Here is a 19,940-nt window from a genome sequence, read left to right as displayed (position 1 = left end):
CAAACTCCCAGTTTCCTTCCTTCCCCATCCAACGGCCAGATGGAGAGGATTTTGAGTGGAGTCACAAAAATGGAGGGAGCCTGTGTCCTCGAATTACTGTATGGAGCAGAGCTCCTCCTCCAACCTCCTTAGAGCCGTGACGTGAGCAACATACTAGTTCACAGTGTTAAGTTCCCGGGATCTTATTTATCACAGCAGCTAGCATCACTCACTCTGAACAGGTGGGAGCAGTGCAAGTGGAAACAGAGAATAAAAGAAAAAAGATGAGCCTATGGTATGAATGGTAAGAGTGCTACCTGTTTGGTACACAGGTTCCCCAACCTGACCTAGATGAACTAAACTGCTCCTTTTCATGACACAGATTTAGCAAAATTTTCAATATTTAGGATGAAATCTTTTTTCCAATTCCTTTTTTTGCTCCTTTCTTAATCCGCTGGTTTCTGAGAGGCTTGATGTTCTTCATTACCTCCTTGAAAGAGTATGGTTTTAAAACTGTGTGATGCTGTGTTCCTAAGCAACTTGTCAGGAGGAAAGTCTTTGCTAAAGCTTAACATCAATTTAAGTATATTTAGAAACAAATAAAAATAATCCTTATTAAACAATTTATATACTTTTGGGTTATAGTCCAAATGAAGTTTTCCTATATGATCAGTTAAAACTAAATAAGAGACCAATCTATATGTCTGTCTAAATGGTGATAACAAAGTTCAACACCAATTATTCTTTGCTTACCTAGCTTGCCTTGTCCTAAAGTCTATGATATAGCTATTATTACTATAAACAAGAGTACAAAAACACACAAACCAACTGATAAATTATATATTACATGTTTATTAAGGGCACAACTTTTATGTAAAATTTACATTTTTATGAAAAAATCAAAAATATTTACAAAATTTTGTAAGATTTGCCTTGTTCTAATTACAATTCAAAGTAGTAAATAACAATTCTTAAAAACTCACATTTGTTAGAGTTCTGTGTTTACAAGTTCTTGGTTAAAGAGGCAGCTACAAAGTTTATCACTATACATAAGCAAGAACCAGCTTGCTAAATACATTTCCGATTGAAAATCTATTGGTCTTTTTTACATCATTAGTGGATTTTTAAATGAAAAAAATCAATATAAACTCATATGGCTTCAAAATTGTAACCTGCACCCAATACAAATTTATGTATCAGCACTTGGTATGAAGACAGTGGTAATTAGGAAAGTGCAGAAGTTTAACCATTTCACTAGTTTGTACATTGTAAGGTAATACTTGATTAAAAACAAACATGGTGAGTATAATGGTGTCTGAATTCCAACAATAAAGTATTAACTGCCCAATAAAAGCAGTTTGACTGCAAAGCAGTTACAGTTAAGATTCCAGTAAGGGACTGTAATTGGCATTTAAAAGAGTACAATATAAGTTAGAAATTCTAATTTTTGTCCACTATTTAGTAAAGATGAAAATTTTAGCAAATTCTCTTATGTACTGCTTTAGTCAAATCTAAATTTAGAATTGGGCTAACATGGATATATTAAAAAGCACATTATTGTGTTATATATATTACTAAATGAGTAGATTTTCTGCTGTATTTAATATAGCAAGATGTTACATAAATGTCTAGTAGGAGGGGTTTTATCTTCTGTAAAGCTTAACAGAACAATTAGTGGTTTTATATAAATTATCATATATAACACATTTTATTGCTTCTATGCAAAATGCAGGACACTGGTACTTACAAATAAATTTCCCATTTGTAAATTATGAAACTGTGTCCAAAATATTTAATTCCTTCAATTAATCAGGATTTGCTATAAAGTTAGGATTTTTACTATTTAATATTAGTAATATTAAGAAATGCTTAACCCCATCCATCATTTCAAATAATTTTCCTATTTTTAGCAGGTAGCAATTAAGTAAGAACAAGAACATACAAATTGGTAAATTTTTCCAATTGTTGAAAATGCCAAAACTAATCTTTTCTAAAGTGTTCCTCACAAACTACTACAAAATTCATGCTCACAACACATTCAGGAAATAAATGTACAGATTTCCAATAATAGAGGGAAGGGAAATGTTAAATGGAGAGTTAAAATACCAGTTACCAATTTATCATTACAGTTTTGCAGAACTTTCTGATGAGGTTAAGGTGGAATATCTGAAGGTGATTTTTCCCCCCTGTAAACATATGCCATTAGTTATTTCTCTAGTGGCTACAGTGTATCACTAAAGAAGCGAGCCAGGGTTCTTAAGTATAAATTGTCCTTTAGTTATTCTGAACTCCCTTCCCAATTGCGGCCAAAGGTATTTCTGAAAATTGCAATTATCTTGTAAAAATCCTTGACTACTCTAAGATTCCAAATAGAAGATCCAGACTGTTAGGAAGAAAGTGAGGCACATTAATGAACACAAACTAGATAGGCACATTTCTGGGTTTTGTTATTGTTTTACAAGGCACACATTATGCAATCCATATAAAAATAAATTAAATCTACAGCATTAATTTATCAAAACAATCACAACTTCTATAAAGTTAACTGCAGAAGTAAATTTCTCTGCTGTCTTTTGCAAGCTTATTTTAAAACACATTGCACTTGAGGATTAAAAAAAATCATATAAAACACCATTTACACTTTATTAATATGTTTATATGAGAATCAAATTATAGATTTTGCAAACACCTTGGACTCTGGTCTGATTACTTTATGGCACAAAACTCAATTTGATTGAGTGTTATAAATGAACATTATCCCAAACTTAGAATTCACGTTCTGTCTGTACCCATTCGATATCAAAACTTATAAAATTTCAAAATTATCTCTGACTCTAAAAACTTATGGAAAGCTAAATTATTTTGTGCTTGCTCTCCTGAAATTTCAGGCCTGATATTACACTATAACCACAGACACTGAAGATAATTTAAAATTTCAGCCTATTAAAACTTCACTTTACTGACAATCTGAATAAATGTGTTTCCTGAATATTGCAGTTTATCATTTACAGCGTTGAAAATCATTTCAGTGCTATTTCTGTCGATGACTCACTTCAAAAGTGCAATTTAATGTTTGTAGTCAGCTCTTAAAGACATAATACAAGTTAGAATAGTGTTTGGGAAGAACAGATAATGCAGAATGGCAGGTCTGTACTACTCCTTTGAGCCAACCACTTTCCCAGGTCCATCAACAATCGGCCAAGTATCGTCCTGAAAAACACCAAGCAGACCTTTGCAATTATAATTTCAAATGAACTCGAAGGAGAATATTTTCACTGTGGTTACAGATACAAAGCCCAGTTCCCATCTGCTGTTTACAATACATTAGAATCAGATCACAGGTGTTCAGCTATACCGACCATGAGTACTCTCTCTCCCAGGTGTGTCTCTATCTGGCACCTTGTACCAAAGGTCAAAGAAAAAATTTCCATGCCTTTAGACTATAAACTACTTGACAGTCGTTTAGTAAATGTTAGAATACAAATGTTTCCCATGTACATTATAAAGCTTGAAATCTCCCAACTTACCAGTGGCAAACCGCTTCTTTACTAAGGAAAGCCTATAGCCAGTGCCTACAAGTTCAATATCTACTCCTGAGAGGGTACTTCCCTCGCTGAGGAATTGCACTGCAAGTGTTGTGGGTTTACTGGGTCCTTCTGAAAGATCAAATTTTGCTCTGAGGGACCCAGAACCTACAAGGAAAAGAACAAAGAACTTATACAGGATAATATATTTCACACCAAAAAAGGCAAATGAGCAAGTAAGCTGAACTGTGTCCTATGCCAAATTCGTGAAATGTGTACAGCAAACAAATCAATGTCCTGTTTCCAAATCAGACTTTATTCAGTGAATCTGAATTTTCGTTAAGTAATCTTCATCCATGCTTCTCTTTGACTTAATTAATAGTAATTTTCAGAGGCATTTACTATTGAGATTCCTATGCTATATGAATGTTGAAATGAGTCAAAAGACAAGTCTGAGGGCAGCTCAGAAGGAAGCCCTAGAAGGGATGAGTGGGAATAAAGTCAAAAGGAAAGGACTGCTGAGTACCATGTCATGGGCGGGAGAGGTAAAGAAGCTAAGACAGCTAAGATCGGGAAGAGCTGTATCAACATTACTATTTTGTATTCACCCTTCTTTTTTTTCCCCCGCCTATATATATATATATATATATGTGTGTGTATATATATATATATTTTAACATCTTTATTGGAGTATAATTGCTTTATAATGGTGTGTTTCTGCTTTATGACGAAGTGAATCAGCTATACATATACATATATCCCCATATCTCCTCCCTCTTGTGTCTCCCTCCCACCCTCCCTATCCCATCCCTCTAGGTGGACACAAAGCACGGAGCTGATCTCCCTGTGCTATGCAGCTGCTTCCCACTAGCTATCTATTTTATGTTTGGTAGTGTATAAATGGATAAAGAAGATGTGGCACATATATACAATGGAATATTACTCAGTCATAAAAAGAAACGAAATTGAGTTATTTGTAGTGAGGTGGATGGACCTGGAGTCTGTCATACAGAGTGAAGTAAGTCAGAAAGAGAAAAACGAATAGCATATGCTAACACCCTTCGTTTTAAAATTTAACTGGTCTAACATGCCAATTGTGTCTGAGGGGCTTTCTTTTCAATATAACCATTTATTCAACATAACTCAGTCTAACAGTGTGGCAGAAATAGTAAATAATTATGAATATTATAAATGCTGTTAAAAAAAAAAGCTATGGGCACATAAAATGGTGTGGGGATGACAGGCCTGTATCTCAGGCAAAGGTGACTACAGGTACAGAGATGGCAGACCTGACAGAGCATGACGCATTTAAGGGAGCTACATCTACACCAGAAGAGCTGGAGAAGAGGGTACAGGTGGAAGAGAGTGGCAGAAGAGGAGACTAGACTGGCAGCAAGGAACGAGCTCTAAATATCTTTACAAACCACCGGAAGAAATAACCATAAGGAACCACCTAAGGTATGGAAGACAAACATTTCAGGTAAGTCTCTTAGAAGGGCAGAAAGGTACAAGATGCAACGTAGGGAAACCACCTGAAGGTCAATAAAATAGTCTAGGACTCTAGGTGACAGGAAAAGGGGATCTGAACTAGGCTAAGGGAAAGGAAAGAAAGGAATGAATTTGAAACATATTTAAGAGTTGAAATCAAGGGGTGAAAAGGAGGAGGAGCCTAGGAGGATTCCCGGGTTTCTGGCTGGGGAAAGGAGAACTGCTGGATAGTAGGAGTGACATTCTGTGATTCCCCGCATAGAAGCTCAACACTACAGAGAGAAATCTGTAAGAAAATATAACAATGACCCATCCTATACTATTGTACCTGGTGGCACAGATCAATTGGGAAGATGAATTGCTGTATAATTCTTAACACTTGCTCAAGCCCTCCTTAAACTTTTACAGTTCTTGATATGCAAAATTCAATTCTGTGAAAGTTCCACCACAGGCCAAGAGCAGCCACCTTGGCAATCCTTAAAACTTTAGAATTATTTCCTGTCCCTCTTCTGGGCATAAAGGCAAAATAGAAATAGATTTCTGTTTTACAGTATTCTAATTTGGAGATTTTTTTTTAAAGGCTGACTAACCAAATCAGAACCACATTTATAAGATGTTTCCATTTCCTCACACAGACACTCTGATACCTGAACAGCATAAAGGCAAAATAGAAATAGATTTCTGTTTTACAGTATTCTAATTTGGAGATTTTTTTTTAAAGGCTGACTAACCAAATCAGAACCACATTTATAAGATGTTTCCATTTCCTCACACAGACACTCTGATACCTGAACAGCAGAGGGAAACTATTAATATATCTGGTGAGAAAATCTGTGTCTTATTTTTAAGAGAACAAACTCCTTTCTTGGTAAATATCTACAATAATACTGTTTCATTAAATATGGGGATAATATACCCTTTCTTCCTTGCTAACTGGTTGTAAACCCTCAATTCAAGTAGCATTGCTGGTTTACTTCCAGTTTCAACTAGGAATTTCAGTTTTGTCTCCCATAGCCATACAGTTAGAGTAAAAATCAGTACAGTTTACCACCTAAAAATAGGCAACCTTTAAGTACCAAACAGGAACAAAGGAACTAGAGATTAGCTAGGTTATTTCATACAATGTGTTGTTCTCTAGTAGTAAAAGTCTGGTTCAGCACAGCAGGTCTGAATGAACAGACAATACGAGGTATGTTCCTGGACTTTTATGCAGAAATACCTATGAGAAAAACTACTGATGATATGTTTTACATTTTGATCACATTATGCTTAAAACGTTTAAAAGGAAAAAGCTGAGCAAAACTTGAAACGCCAAAAAACCCTACTTAATAGGAAAAGTAACTGGAGATTAATTAGGCATTCAAAAGAGGGCAGGAGAACTCTCCTTTGATTAAGAGAAACTACAAATAAAATGTTAAAGACTTGGGCTTCCCTGGTGGCACACTGGTTAAGAATCTGCCGGCCAATGCAGGGGGGACAAGCCCTGGTCCGGGGAGATCCCACATGCTGTGGAGCAACTAAGCCAGTGCGCCACAACTACTGAGCCTGCACTCTAGAGCCCACAAGCCACAACTACTAAGCCCACGTGCTGCAACTACTGAAGCCTGCGCGCCTAGAGCCCGTGCTCCACAACAAGAGAAGCCACCGCAATGAGAAGCCCGCGCACCGCAACGAAGAGTATACCCCACTCGCGGCAACCAGAGAAAGCCCGTGCGCAGCAACAAAGACCTAACACAGCCAAAAATAAATAAATTTTGAAAAAAAGTTAAAGTCTTGACTGTCCTGGGAATTGCATTCTAAACTGAGTTAGGGGATATACTAGGAGTGATCAACTAACTCGCAGAGATTTTTTCTTTGCATTGGGAACATAGATGCAGACATGGTGGGAGGAGGCGATTAACTTGCTTCTCCTTAAAATAATGATCACAGAATTAAAGGCTGTTGATGGTTAGTTTTAATAAGGGGAAATGACCAAGGTAAGGTTGTCCTGAGAAAGAAAAGACAGAGGGGCTTTTTAAGGCCGGGAAGCTTCTGCATGATTTCTGGGAGGCCAGGAGGACTCCAAGAATGAGCTAAAGAGTGTGTTAATTAGTATCAATTAGTTTTCAGTTTCAATTATCAGGTTACCTAGACTTCTATAAATTTACTTTATTAGGTATCTTCTCTTAATGGTAGCAATGTGAACATAAGAAGCATTTATATAATATTTATAAAGCTATAGCAAAACATTATTTTTCTCAGAGAAAGCATATTCAATCTAGAAGAAAAAAAATGTGTTCTGAATCTAAACTGGTCCACTCTTATTATAAGGTATTAACTTCCACCTAGTGGTCAGTTTTAGAACTGAAGGCATGAAATTCCAGGAGAAAATTTTCCATAAACATGCCTAAAAAAATCCATGTGACATCACATTATAAACAACAAAAAAAACATGCACACACTTACCTCTATTTTCTGATTTTTCTGAAATACCAGAGAGTTTCCAAAAGGCTTTCATCTGTTCTGCATTCCTGTAAGAACAAATGTTTTCAGATAATGTGCCTAGTATGGTACCTTGTAGATAAGTGAACACTCAATAAATACATTTTAAATATTTCACTAGAACTATGGTGCTAGATTTACTTTGAATGGTATCACCTGGTGAAAATGTGTTTATGAGTAATATAAATATAGTATTATCTTTATAAATGGATATTTACCAAATTATGTGAATTCTTTTCATTTCTACTGATCAGAGAAAGGAAAACAATGCATAGGTGACCCAGTACCTTCATTGCTCAAGGAAAACACAGTTTTATTACTAAACGGTGAAGCAAATATAAACAAAGAGTGGTTAGAGTCTATACTAATATTAATGGAGGGAACAAGAGAGGTAGTTAAGAGATGTAAAAAATAATACTAAAGACTAACCAGATAGGTATTCCTATAGATATGCTAGATGCTATATTTAATCCTATAAAATAATAATTATCTTTATTTTTAAAATGAAAAAAAAGAAAGTTTAGAGAAATTACATACTTTGCCTAAGGGTAAAGTTGTATTGAATCATTCGAGTCTGGGTGGGGACAGCAAGACTAGTTTATTTTGGGTTGCGGCTACCGTAGCGTGACTAGTAAAATGTACAGTACCTTTTATAGCATGGTTTCTTTGGGAAAGTACACTAACTTATAAGACAACTTTCAGAACTTAGGTTCTAAGACTGAGGGATTGCAACAGAAACTTAGTAGGAATTCAGAAATCTACTTAATTTACCATATTGCAGGGGGAAGGGACTGCATGTTTGTGACTCCTCCATCCACTGGTACCACCACCTGTACGTTGGAAAGCACACTTGGTGTCACCATAGCTTCTGGGTTGTACTTATAATCCACTCTAAGATCTGTGGTGCCGGCACTACATTTCCAATATGTTGCGAGATTTAGAGGAGTGGACTGAATACCATTTGATGATACCTTTAAAGAGAGAAAAAAACAAACAATTGCCTTTGACCTAAAAAAGTAAACAAGTCATGTTAATGACATATACTTGAACACAAGAGCTCACACATTCAAAAATAATAATGAGGGAGCTGTCTTTTGCTAGGCGGAGTGAAGCAGGCTCATCTCACAGGCGTTAAGTGTGGACCTGGGACTATTTACATCAAAATTTCTGTGGTGCTTGTTTAAAATGCACATTCCACTGGCTCCAAATGCAGAAAATCTGGAGGCACTGGTGATATAGGGGTTAGTATAGCTGCCTTCCAAATGCAGAAGATCTGATTCAACTGCTTAGGTACAGGGCACAGAAATCAGCGTGTTATGTGATTCTTATTTATGCATGTAATGTTTGAGAACCTCTCAACATTCAACATAGAATTCTAAGATTCTTTATAAGAATTCAGATTTAAAAGTTAGAAAAACTGGATCGCCATGCAGTTCTGCAAGCCTGGAGTTAGAATACTTCCAACTTGAAATGTTTAATTTTAATCACATGAACCACAGTAAATGGTGCAATTCCTTCCAATTCTTCAGTTCCTTGCTCAAATGACTTACTCCTTTTCAATGAGATTTATTATATTGAAAACTGTATTTTCACTCTTCCTTACCTTACTCTACAGACTTTCCTTTCTCCATAGCACAACATACATTATTTACTTACTATGTTTACTGTCTATTTCCCTATGCTACTCACAGCAATTAGCAAGCACTGAATAATAAATATTTGCTGAATGAATGATAAATACTTGGAATAAACTTTAAGCCAACGTTAAGTGGCAGCACTTTTTTATCCTTTAAAGTATTTATTTACTAGAAACATAAGCCATTTTAATACAATTACCCTATTAAAAATTCAAATAAGACATAAATATATGAAATAGGAAATTCTTCTCTTGGCATTCTTACTCCCCACTGTTTTTTTTTAATTTTTAAATTTTATTTTTACACAGCAGGTTCTTATTAGTCATCCATTTTATGCACATCAGTGTATACATGTCAATCCCAATCTCCCAATTTATCCCACCACCACCACTTCCCCCTCTTGGTGTCCATATGTTTGTTCTCTACATCTGTGTCTCAATTTCTGCCCTGCAAACTGGTTCATCTGTACCATTTTTCTAGGTTCCACATATGTGTGTTAATATACAGTATTTTTCTCTTTCTGACTTACTTCACTCTGTATGACAGTCTCTAGATCCATCCACGCACGTCTCAACAAATGACTCAATTTCGTTCCTTTTTATGGCTGAGTAATATTCCATTGTATACATGTACCACATCTTCTTTATCCATTTGTCTGTTGATGGGCATTTAGGTTGCTTCCATGACCTGGCTATTGTAAATAGTGCTGCAATGAACATTGGGGTGCATGTGTCTCTTTGAATTATGGTTTTCTCTGGGTATATGCCCAGTAGTGGGATTGCTGGGTCATATGGTAATTCTATTTTTAGTTTTTTAAGGAACCTCCATACTGTTCTCCGTAGTGGCTGTATCAATTTACATTCCCACCAACAGTGCAAGAGGGTTCCCTTTTCTCCACACCCTCTCCAGCATTGGTTGTTTGTAGATTTTCTGATGATGCCCATTCTAACTGGTGTGAGGTGATACCTCATTGTAGTTTTGATTTACATTTCTCTAATAATTAGTGATGTTGAGCAGCTTTTCATGTGCTTCTTGGCCATCTGTATGTCTTCTTTGGAGAAATGTCTATTTAGGTCTTCTGCCCATTTTTGGATTGGGTTGTTTGTTTTTTTAATATTGAGCTGCATGAGCTGTTTATGTATTTTGGAGATTAATCCTTTGTCCATTGATTCGTTTGCAAATATTTTCTCCCATTTTGAGGGTTGTCTTTTCACCTTGTTTATGGTTTCCTTTGCTGTGCAAAAGCTTTGAAGTTTCATTAGGTCCCATTTGTTTATTTTTGTTTTTATTTCCATTACTCTAGGAGGTGGATCAAAAAAGAGCTTGCTGTGATTTATGTCAAAGAGTGTTCTTCCTATGTTTTCCTCTAAGAGTTTGATAGTGTCCAGTCTTACATTTAGGTCTCGAATCCATTTTGAGTTTATTTTTGTGTGTGGTGTTAATCTTACTCCCCACTGTTAACATCATGGTACATATACTTCCAAACTTTCTAGGGATGCAAACATAGATCTGTCTCATTGTTTTAAATGGCCACAATAATTAATTTAATCAATCTCTTCCTCTGTGGATGTGTACTTAGGTGGTTTCCAAGCAATGCTGCAGTGAATATCCTTTCTACCTTCCCCCCACCACCTCCGCCCTCTAATTTGTGTGATTTCCAAAGAACAGATTTCTGGAACTGGAATTGTTGAGTTAAAGGTTACATATACTCAATGATCTAACAGAGTTACCTTCTAAGAGGTTCTATTAATTCGTACTCCTATCAACAAGTGGTCACACCTCTCCTAGTAGAGCAGTCTTTTTCATTTTTGTCAGTCTAATGAGGACTAAAACTTGTATCTCACTGTTGTCTTAATATTCATTGTTCTGATTACTACTGACATGGAGCATCTTTCCGTAAGTTAGCTACTGAGTTATTCATCTTCTATTTCTAATTTATAAGGGCTCTTTGGTCTATCTTGCAATATTACACATGCTTTTCCCTCAGGTTAAATACTGATTCTGTTTAAGGGTCTGTGTGTTTTAACCAAACATCTTATAAACACATGTATTTCTTTCTTTTTGTCTCAAGTATCTCTTTCTCTTATTGCATGACTTCTGGGTTTTGTACTGTATTCAGAAAGGTCTTCCACACTTCAAGATTAAGATATGTAATAAACATTTATAACACATATACAACACACATGCATACATACCCACAGACATATATATATATATATATATTCATCCATGCTTTATTTTCGTATCTTTACAGCTTCATTTATTATTATTAAACCTTTGATACATGCAGATTTTATTTTGGTTAAAGGTATAAGCTAGGGATTCAGCTGAATTTTTTCCCCAAATCTCCAGCCTGCTGCCCCAGTATCATTTGCTGAAAAATTCATCATTTCCACATTGTCTTGAAATGCTACTTTGTCGTAGCAAGAATTTTCCATTTATTCTTAGATCTATTTCTGGATACTCTAATCTGTTTCATTCATCTGGCCATCTATTGTTCCAAACTATTTTAAATACTGTTGGCTTACAAAGTTTTCCCATTAAAACTAAAACATTACTCCACATTGCTGTTTAAAACATTTCTTAACTTAATTTTCTGAGCTTTATTCTTCTGAGAACTTGAAAATACTGTCAAGTCTCCAGACACAAATATATAAACACCTCCACTGAGTTTCTGATCAGGATCACATTAAATTTATAAGCTAATTTAGAAACAGCTAAGCTTTCTAGAATATGAGTCTTCCTTTAAATAAAGTATACCATTCTAACTATATTCAAGGCAGCAGAGATGATGTTACGTTTCTTAACCAGTTTAAAAAAATTTTTGTGTCTTCATTGTAGCTACAGGAGAGGATGCTGTAATACATCTTTAAAAAGATTTTTTTTAATTGAAGTATAATTGACACGGAACACTCTATTAGTTTCAGGTGTACAGTGTAGTAATTTGATATTTATATACATTGTGAAATGATCACCACAGTAAGTCTACTTACCCTCTGTCACCATACATACAAAGTATTTTTTTCCTGTGGTGAGAACTTTTAAAATATACTCTTAGCAACTTTGAAATATGCAATACAATATTATTAACTTTGGACACCATGCTGTACATTACATCCCCATCACTTATTTATTTTATAACCATTAGTCTGTAACTTTTGACCCCCTTCATCCATTTCACCCACCCCTAACCCCCTGCGCCTCTAGCAACCACCAATCTGTTCTCTGTATCTATGAACTTGGTCTGGTTTGTTTGTTTTTTAGATTCCACACATAAGTGAGATCATACCGATCTCTGTCTTCCCTTTCTGACTCATTTCATTTAGCATAATGCCCTCAAGGTCCATCCATGTGGTTGCAAACGGAAGGTTTCATTCTTTTTTAATGGCTGAATAGTATTCCATTGTATATATACAGCAAATCTTATTTATCCATTCATTTATTGATGAACCCTTGGGTTTTTCCATATCTTGGCTACTGTAAATAACACTGCAATGAACACTGGGGTCCAAAAATCTTTTCAAGTTAGTATTTTCATTTTCCTCGGATAAATACCCAGAAGCGGAATTGCTGGATCATATGGTAGTTCTATTTTTAATTTTTTGAGGAACCTCCAAACTGTCTTCCATAGTGACTACAACAATTTACAATCCCACCAACAGTGCACAAGGGCTCCCTTTTCTCTACATCCTTGTCTTTTTGATGACAGCCATTCTCACAGGTGTGAGATGACAGCTTATTGTGGTTTTGGTTTGCATTTCCTGATCATCAGTGATGTTGAGCAACTTTTCATGTATCTTTTGGCCATCTGTGTGTCTTCTTTGGAAAAATGTCTATTCAGATCCTCTGTCCACTTTTAAAATCAGATTGTTTGTTTTGCTATTGAGTTGTATGTTCTTTATATATTTTGGATATTAACCCCTTATCAGATATATTGTTTGCAAATAATCTTCTCCCATTCAGTACATTGCCTTTCCGTTTTGTTGATGATGTTCTTTGCTGTGCAGAAGCTTTTTAGTTTAATGTAGTCCTGCTTGTTTAATTTTGCTTTTGTTGCCTTTGCTTCTGAAGTCAAATCCAGAAAATGATCACCAAGGCTGATGTTAAGAACCTTACCACCTATGTTTTCTTCTATGAGTTTCAGGGTTTCAGGTCTTGCATTCAAGTCTTTAATTCACTTTGAGTCAATTTTTGTGTATGGTGTAAGACAGTAGTCTAGTTTCATTCTTTTGCACGTGGCTATTTAGTTTTCCCAATACTATTTTTTTTTTAACATCTTCCCAATACTGTTTATTGAAGAGACTGTCCTTTCCCCAATGTTTATTTATTCTTGGCTCCTTTTGTCATAAATTAATTGAGCATGTATGTGTGGGTTTATTTCTGAACTCTCTATTCTGTTCCATTGATCTATTTTTCTATTTTTTGCCAATACCATCTTTTGATTACTATACCTATGTCATATGGTTTGAAATCAGGGAGTGTGATGCTTTTTGTTCTTTCTCAAGATTGCTTTGGCTATTTGGGGTCTTTTGTGATTCCATACAAATTTTAGGATAGTTTATTCTATTTCTGTGAAAAATTGCCAGTGGAATGTTAACAGTTATTGCATTAAACCTGTGATTGCTTTGGGTAGTATGGATATCTTAACAATTTTAATTCTATCGATGAGCATGGAGTATCTTTTCATTTAGTTTTGTCTTTATTTCATCACCGTCTTATAGTTTTCAGTGTACAGGTCTTTCACCTCTGTGGTTGAATTTATTCCTAAGTATTTTATTCTTTTTGATGCAATTGTAAACGGGATTATTTTCTTAATTTCCTCTGCTAGTTCATTATTAGTGTATAGAAACACAACAGATTTTTATATATTTTGTATTTTGCAACATTACTGAATTCATTTATTATTCAGTTTATTCATTATTCTAAGTTTTTTTTCTTATGGAGTCTAAAGGTTTTCTACATATGATATGTCATCTGCAAAGAGTGATAATTTTACTTCTTCCTTTCTAATTTGGATACCTTTTCTTTTTCTTGCCTAATTTATCTGGCTAGAACTTTAATACTATGTTGAATAAAAGTGGTGAGAGTAGGCATCCGTGTCTTGTTCCTGATCTTAGAAGAAAATCTTTCAGATTTTCACCACTGAGCATATTAAGCTATAGGCTTGTCATATACGGCATTTATTATGTTGAGGTATGTTCCCTCTATACCCACTGTGTTGGGAGTTTTTATCATAAATGGATGTTTATATTTTGTCAAATGCTTTTTCTGTAATCCACTGAGATCATACAATTTTCATCTTCATTTGTTAATATGGTGTATCATGTTGCTTGATTTCTGGATGTCAAACCATCCTTGCATCCCTGGAATAAATCCCACTTGATCATGGTGTATGACCCTTTTAATGTATTGTTGCAGTTTGTTCGCTAATATTTTGTTGAGGATTTTTGCATCTATGTTCATCAGGGATATCAGCCCATAATTTTTTCTTGTAGTGTCCTTGTCTGGTTTATTGGGGTAATGCTGGCCTCATAAAATGAGTTTGGAAGTGTTCCCTCCTTTTCTATTTTTTGGGAAGAGTTTGAGAAGAATTGCTATAATTCTTTTAATGTCTGGTAGACTTTGGTAGTTAAACCGTTTGATCCCGGACTTTTGTTTTTGGAAGGTTTCTGATTATGGATTCATATCTCCTTACTAGTAATCTATTCATATTTTCTACTTCTTCATGATTCAGTATTGGAAAGCCGGCTGTATGTTCCTAGAAATGTATCCATTTCTTGTAGGTTGCTGGCAATTTGTTGGCATATAATTGTTCATAGTAGTATCTTATGAATCTCTGTATTTCAGTGGTATTAGTTATAACAGCTCCTTCTTCATTTCTGATTTTATTTGAGCCCTCCTTTTTTCTTGGTGAGTCTAGATAAAGGTTTGTCAATTTTGTTTACCTTTTCAAAGAACCAGCTCTTAGTTTCATTGATCTTTTTAGTCTCTAATTATTTCTGCTCTTATCTTTGTTATTACCTTCCTTCAACTAACTTTGGGCTCCGTTTGCTCTTCTTTTTCTAGTTACTTGAGGTGTAAAGTTAAGTTGTTTGAGATTATTCTTGTTTCTTGAGGTAGGCATGTATCACTATGAACTTCCCTCTTAGAAATGCTTCTGCTGCATCCCATGAATTTTTGGTATGTTGTATTCCCATTTTCATCAAAGTATTTTTTGATTTCTCCTTTGATTTCTTCATTGACCTGTTGGTTACTCAGTAGCATACTGTTTAATCTATCCATATTTGTGATTTTTCCAGTCTTCTTCTTGTAACTGATTTCTAGTTTCATACCACTGTGGTCCTAAAAGAGATGCTTGATATGACTCCAATGTTAAATTTATTATGACTGGGCTTCCCTGGTGGCGCAGTGGTTGAGAGTCCGCCTGCTGATGCAGGGGACATGGGTTCGTGCCCCAGTCCGGGAAGATCCCACATGCCGCGGAGCGGCTGGGCCCATGAGCCATGGCCACTGAGGCTGCGTGTCCAGAGCCTGTGCTCCGCAATGGGAGAGGCCACGGCAGTGAGAGGCCCACGTACCGCAAAAAAAAAAAAAAAATTTATTATGACTTGTTTTTTAACCTAATATATGATCCTGGAGAATGTTCCCTATGCAGTTGAGAAGAATGTGCACTCTGCTGCTTTTGGATGGAATGTTTTCTGTATATCTGTTAAGTCCATCTGGTCTAACATGTCATATAAGGCTGATGTTTCCTTACTGATTTCTGTTGGGATAACTTTTCTATTAATAAAAGTGAGTATTAAGGTCCCCTACTATTACTGTATTGCTGTCTATTTCTCCCTTTAGGTCTCTTAATATTTGCTCTATATATTTAGTTGCTCCTATGTAGGGTGCATAATTATTATTTTTTTGGGGGGGGTGCATAATTAATAAATGTTAAACATCTTCTTGTTGAATTGACACCTTTATCAATATGTAATGCCCTTCTTTGTCTCTTATTACAGTCTCTGTTTTAGTCTATGTTTTTCTGGTATAAGTATAGCTACCCAAGCTTTCATTTGGTTTCTGTTTGCACGGAACATCTTTTTCCATCCCTTCAACTTTCATTCTGTGTGTGTCCTTACATCTGAAGGGAGCATCTTATAGGCAGTATATAAATAGCTCTTATTTTTTTAATCCATTCAGCCACTCTATGTCTTTTGATTGGAGAATTTAGTCCATTTACAATTAAAATAATTATTGACAATTAAAATAATTATTGACAGGTATGTATTCACTGCATATTGTTAATTATTTTCTGGCTGTTCTGTTCTCTTTCTTTGTGGTTTGATGACTTTAGTGGAATAGTTAATTTCTTTCTCATTATCTTTTGTGTATCTGCTATAGTTTTTGCTTGGTTGTTACCATGAGGCTTACATATAACAACCTACATAACAGTCCATTTTAAGCTGCAAACAACTTAAGTTTGAATGCATTCTAAAGGTCTGCATTTTTACTCCCCCTCTATTTTCTGTTTTTGATGTCACATTTTACATCTTTGTATCTTGTGTATCCCTTCACTAATTATTGGAGTTATTTTTACTATTTTTGTCTTTTTCCTTTTACTATTTTCACTCTACGTGATTAATCCACTACCTCTACTATATATTTACCTTTACCAGTGAGATTTATACTTTCATACTTTTGTTACTAATTGGTGCCCTTTTCAGCAAGGAAGTCCCTTTAACATTTCTTGTAAGGCTGGTTTATTGGTGATGAACTCCTTTAGGTTTTGCTTGCCTGGGAAACTCCTTATCTTTCTTTCAACTCTGAGCAATAACTCTGCCAGGTAGAGTATCCATGGTTAGAAGTTTACTTTGAATATATCCCTTCTGGCTTGCAAAGTTTCTGCTGAAAAGTCTGCTGATGGTCTTATGAGAGCTCCCTTGGTTTTTCTCTTGCTGCTTTTAAGATTCGTTTTTTAAACTTTTGACATTTTTTTTTTTAATGTTGAGCCTTCTTTTAATTCATTATTATTTTTTTAATTTTTGAGTGTGTTGGGTCTTCGTTTCTGTGCAAGGGCTTTCTCTAGTTGTGGCAAGCAGGGGCCTCTCACTGTCATGGCCTCTGTTGTTGAGAAGCACAGGCTCCTGACGCGCAGGCTCAGTAGTTGTGGCTCATGGGCCTAGTTGCTCTGTGGCATGGGGGAGCTTCCCAGACCAGGGCTCTAACCTGTGCCCCTTGCATTAGCAGGCAGATTCTCAACCACTGCGCCACCAGGGAAGCCCTAAACTTTTGACATTTTAATTATAATGTGTCTTGGTGTGGGTCTCTGGGCTTCCTGGATCTGAATGTTTGTTTCCTTCCCCAGGTTAGGGAAGTTCTCAGCCATTATTTCTTCAAGTAAGTTTTCAGTCCCTTTATCTCTATTCTCCTTCTGGGACAGTTATAATGTGTATGTTAATTTGCTTGATGTTGTCCCATAAGTCCTGTAAGCTATCTCTGCTTTTTAAAATTCTTTTTTCTTTTTGCTGTTCGGATTAGGTGAGTTCCACTGCCCTGTCTTTGAGTTCACTGATCCTTTCTTTGCTTCATCTAGTCTGCTGTTGAACCCCTCCAGTATATATTTCAGATCAGTTATTGTATTCTTCAGCCCAGTGACTTCTATTTGTTACTTTCTTAGGTTTTCTATTTCTTTGTTGAAGTTCTCACTGTGTTTATCCATCCTTTTCCCAAGTGAGGTGAGCATTTTATGACCATTACTTAGAACTCTTTATAAGGTAAATTACTTATCTCTGTTTCGTTAAGGTGTTTTTCTAAGGTTTTGTCTTGTTCTTTCTTTTAGAATATATTCCTGTTTCCTCATTTTACTTGATTTTCTGATTTTCTGCACTTCTTTGTATTAGATGAAATAGCCACCCCTTCCAGTCTTGAAAGAGTAACCTCGTGTAGGAGATGAACCTTATTGTTCAACCTCGTCTTAGCTCTTGGTTGCCTCTCAAACCTCTGTGATCGTCCAAGCAGACTATTTTATATTTAATAGCTCCTACTTGTCAAGGGTGTGCCAAGACCTGGCAGTGTTTCAAAGCAGGAAATCTGCCAGCACATAGATTCAGACTGACTAGGAAGCTAGACCCTCAGGCAGCAGCTTTTAACGTATGCAAATACATATAGTTCTGTGAGATTGAATACAAATGTTAGCCCTGCTGGCCACCAGAACGGGTGATCTGGAGGTGTCCCCTGGGTGACAGTCATAAAAATCAGGGCTCTAGACGAGTGTGTAAGTTCCTTTCTGGGAGATACTGATGAGCTGTAGCAAGGCAGAGGGAGAGTGAATTGACTGCATTCCCCCAGGCTATGTTCCCTAAGAGCATATCTGGAGATCCCTAGATGTGTGTCAGACCAGAAGCCTGCCCCTTAGGCTGCTGCCCCAGGCCAAGCAAATGGGTCTCTTTCACAGAAACAGTACGGGTGTTTTTCAGTCTGCTTTCTGTGCATTGCCCTGGGGGCAGTAGCCTACCAAAAACTGTCTCACTGATTGTTATAGTCCTGTGGGACCCAGAAATGCAAGCTCCCCTGGCCTCTAGAGCCAGGAGATCAAGGGTGTCCCCTGGGCTGCAGCTGCAAAAACTGGGGCACCAGACATCTATAAAAACTCCCCTCTTGGAGATACTGGTGTCACAGAAGAGAGTGCAAAGATGACACCCACTGAGGAAGGGGGAAAGAGGTCTTGAATAAAAAGCCAGTTTTAGCATGAGAGAGGGAGAGCCCACTGGTTGGAGTGTAAAGATGGCATCCACCAAGAGAAAAAGTCTATAGTAAAAAAATAAATAAAGTGGTGCTTGCTGGCTTTAGCAAAGTAGATGGAGCAAGTAAAAGAGGTGCCCTCCAGCACCTCACTCCCTGGAGAGTATCTCAACACGCCCCGGCCCCTCAAGCCCATGCTTTAAGATCAGCTAATGAATCTCTTTCACATGCAGCCTGTGCACTTCTCAAATGGCCGCTTGCATGCTGGGACCTAGGGTGCTTGAGTTTGCACGCAAGCCCTTTAAAGCCGTTTCTCAGATCTCTACAGCCCTCTGGTTCCTGTGGATACGAGCTCCACTGGTTTTCAAAGCCAGATGTTTTAGGGACTCGTCTATCAAGTGCAGGTCTCAAAAGATGGGGTGTCCATGCGGGTTACAAACTCTTTGTTCCTCAGGGAGAAGCTCCAGATTTGTGAGTTCCATCCAGATGGTGGGTTGCCATGATGGGTTGAAGCTTATGGTGAGACCGTGTCTCAGCCTCTCCTACTTGCCTCAGTGTGGCCCTTTTCTCACTGGCTGATGTGAAGGAGCTGTTTAGCTATCTTTCAGGTCCCTTTCAGAGGGAACTGTTCCACATGTATCTGTATATACACCATGTTGGTGTATCCACGGGAGAAGGTGAGTTCAGGATCTTCCTATACCATCTTGGACTACCTCTCCAGATCTAATTAGTTTTTTTATTGTGAATATCTTTCTCCATTAGTTTTCCTAACTGGTTGTTTTGAAAGCCATTAATTTTTGTATTAATTTTTTAAATGACCACTTTGCTAAATTCTCCTGCATCAGTTTTTCAGTTGATTCTCTTGAGTTTTCCAGAAATATATCACCTGTAATTAATATTATTTTTATATATTCCTTTCCAATATTTATCACCACTTATTTTATTCTCCTGTCTAACTGTACTAAAACACATCCAGAAAAATCTTATACACTAACAGGAATAATGACTGTCCTGACTTTCAATGCTTTAGGTATTTCATTATTAAGACTGATATGCTGGTCTTTTCAGGTGAAGGACATTCATATATCTATATTTGCTCAGTAGT

At 36.4% G+C, this 19,940-nt stretch overlaps 1 protein-coding gene across 1 annotated transcript in view; it reads right to left on the bottom strand.

Moving 5' to 3' along the window:
• Positions 1–811: 811 nt before the first annotated feature.
• FCHO2 (FCH and mu domain containing endocytic adaptor 2) overlaps positions 812–19,940 on the bottom strand; it is a 116,100-nt gene continuing 96,971 nt past the window's right edge. Inside the window, exons 23-26 of the mRNA XM_019929868.3 lie at positions 8,244–8,443; positions 7,437–7,501; positions 3,507–3,671; positions 812–3,189 (exon numbers count right to left, since the gene is read on the bottom strand). Coding sequence (XP_019785427.1) covers positions 3,167–3,189; positions 3,507–3,671; positions 7,437–7,501; positions 8,244–8,443 — 453 coding nt within the window. The 3' untranslated portion in view covers positions 812–3,166. The remainder of the gene's footprint in view (positions 3,190–3,506; positions 3,672–7,436; positions 7,502–8,243; positions 8,444–19,940) is intronic.

This window comes from Tursiops truncatus, chromosome 3 (genome assembly GCF_011762595.2).
Source record: "Tursiops truncatus isolate mTurTru1 chromosome 3, mTurTru1.mat.Y, whole genome shotgun sequence".
Classification (NCBI taxonomy): Eukaryota; Metazoa; Chordata; class Mammalia; order Artiodactyla; family Delphinidae; genus Tursiops; species Tursiops truncatus.
The sequence above is the reverse complement of the archived record's forward strand: the minus strand, read 5'-3'. Positions and strand labels throughout refer to the sequence as shown.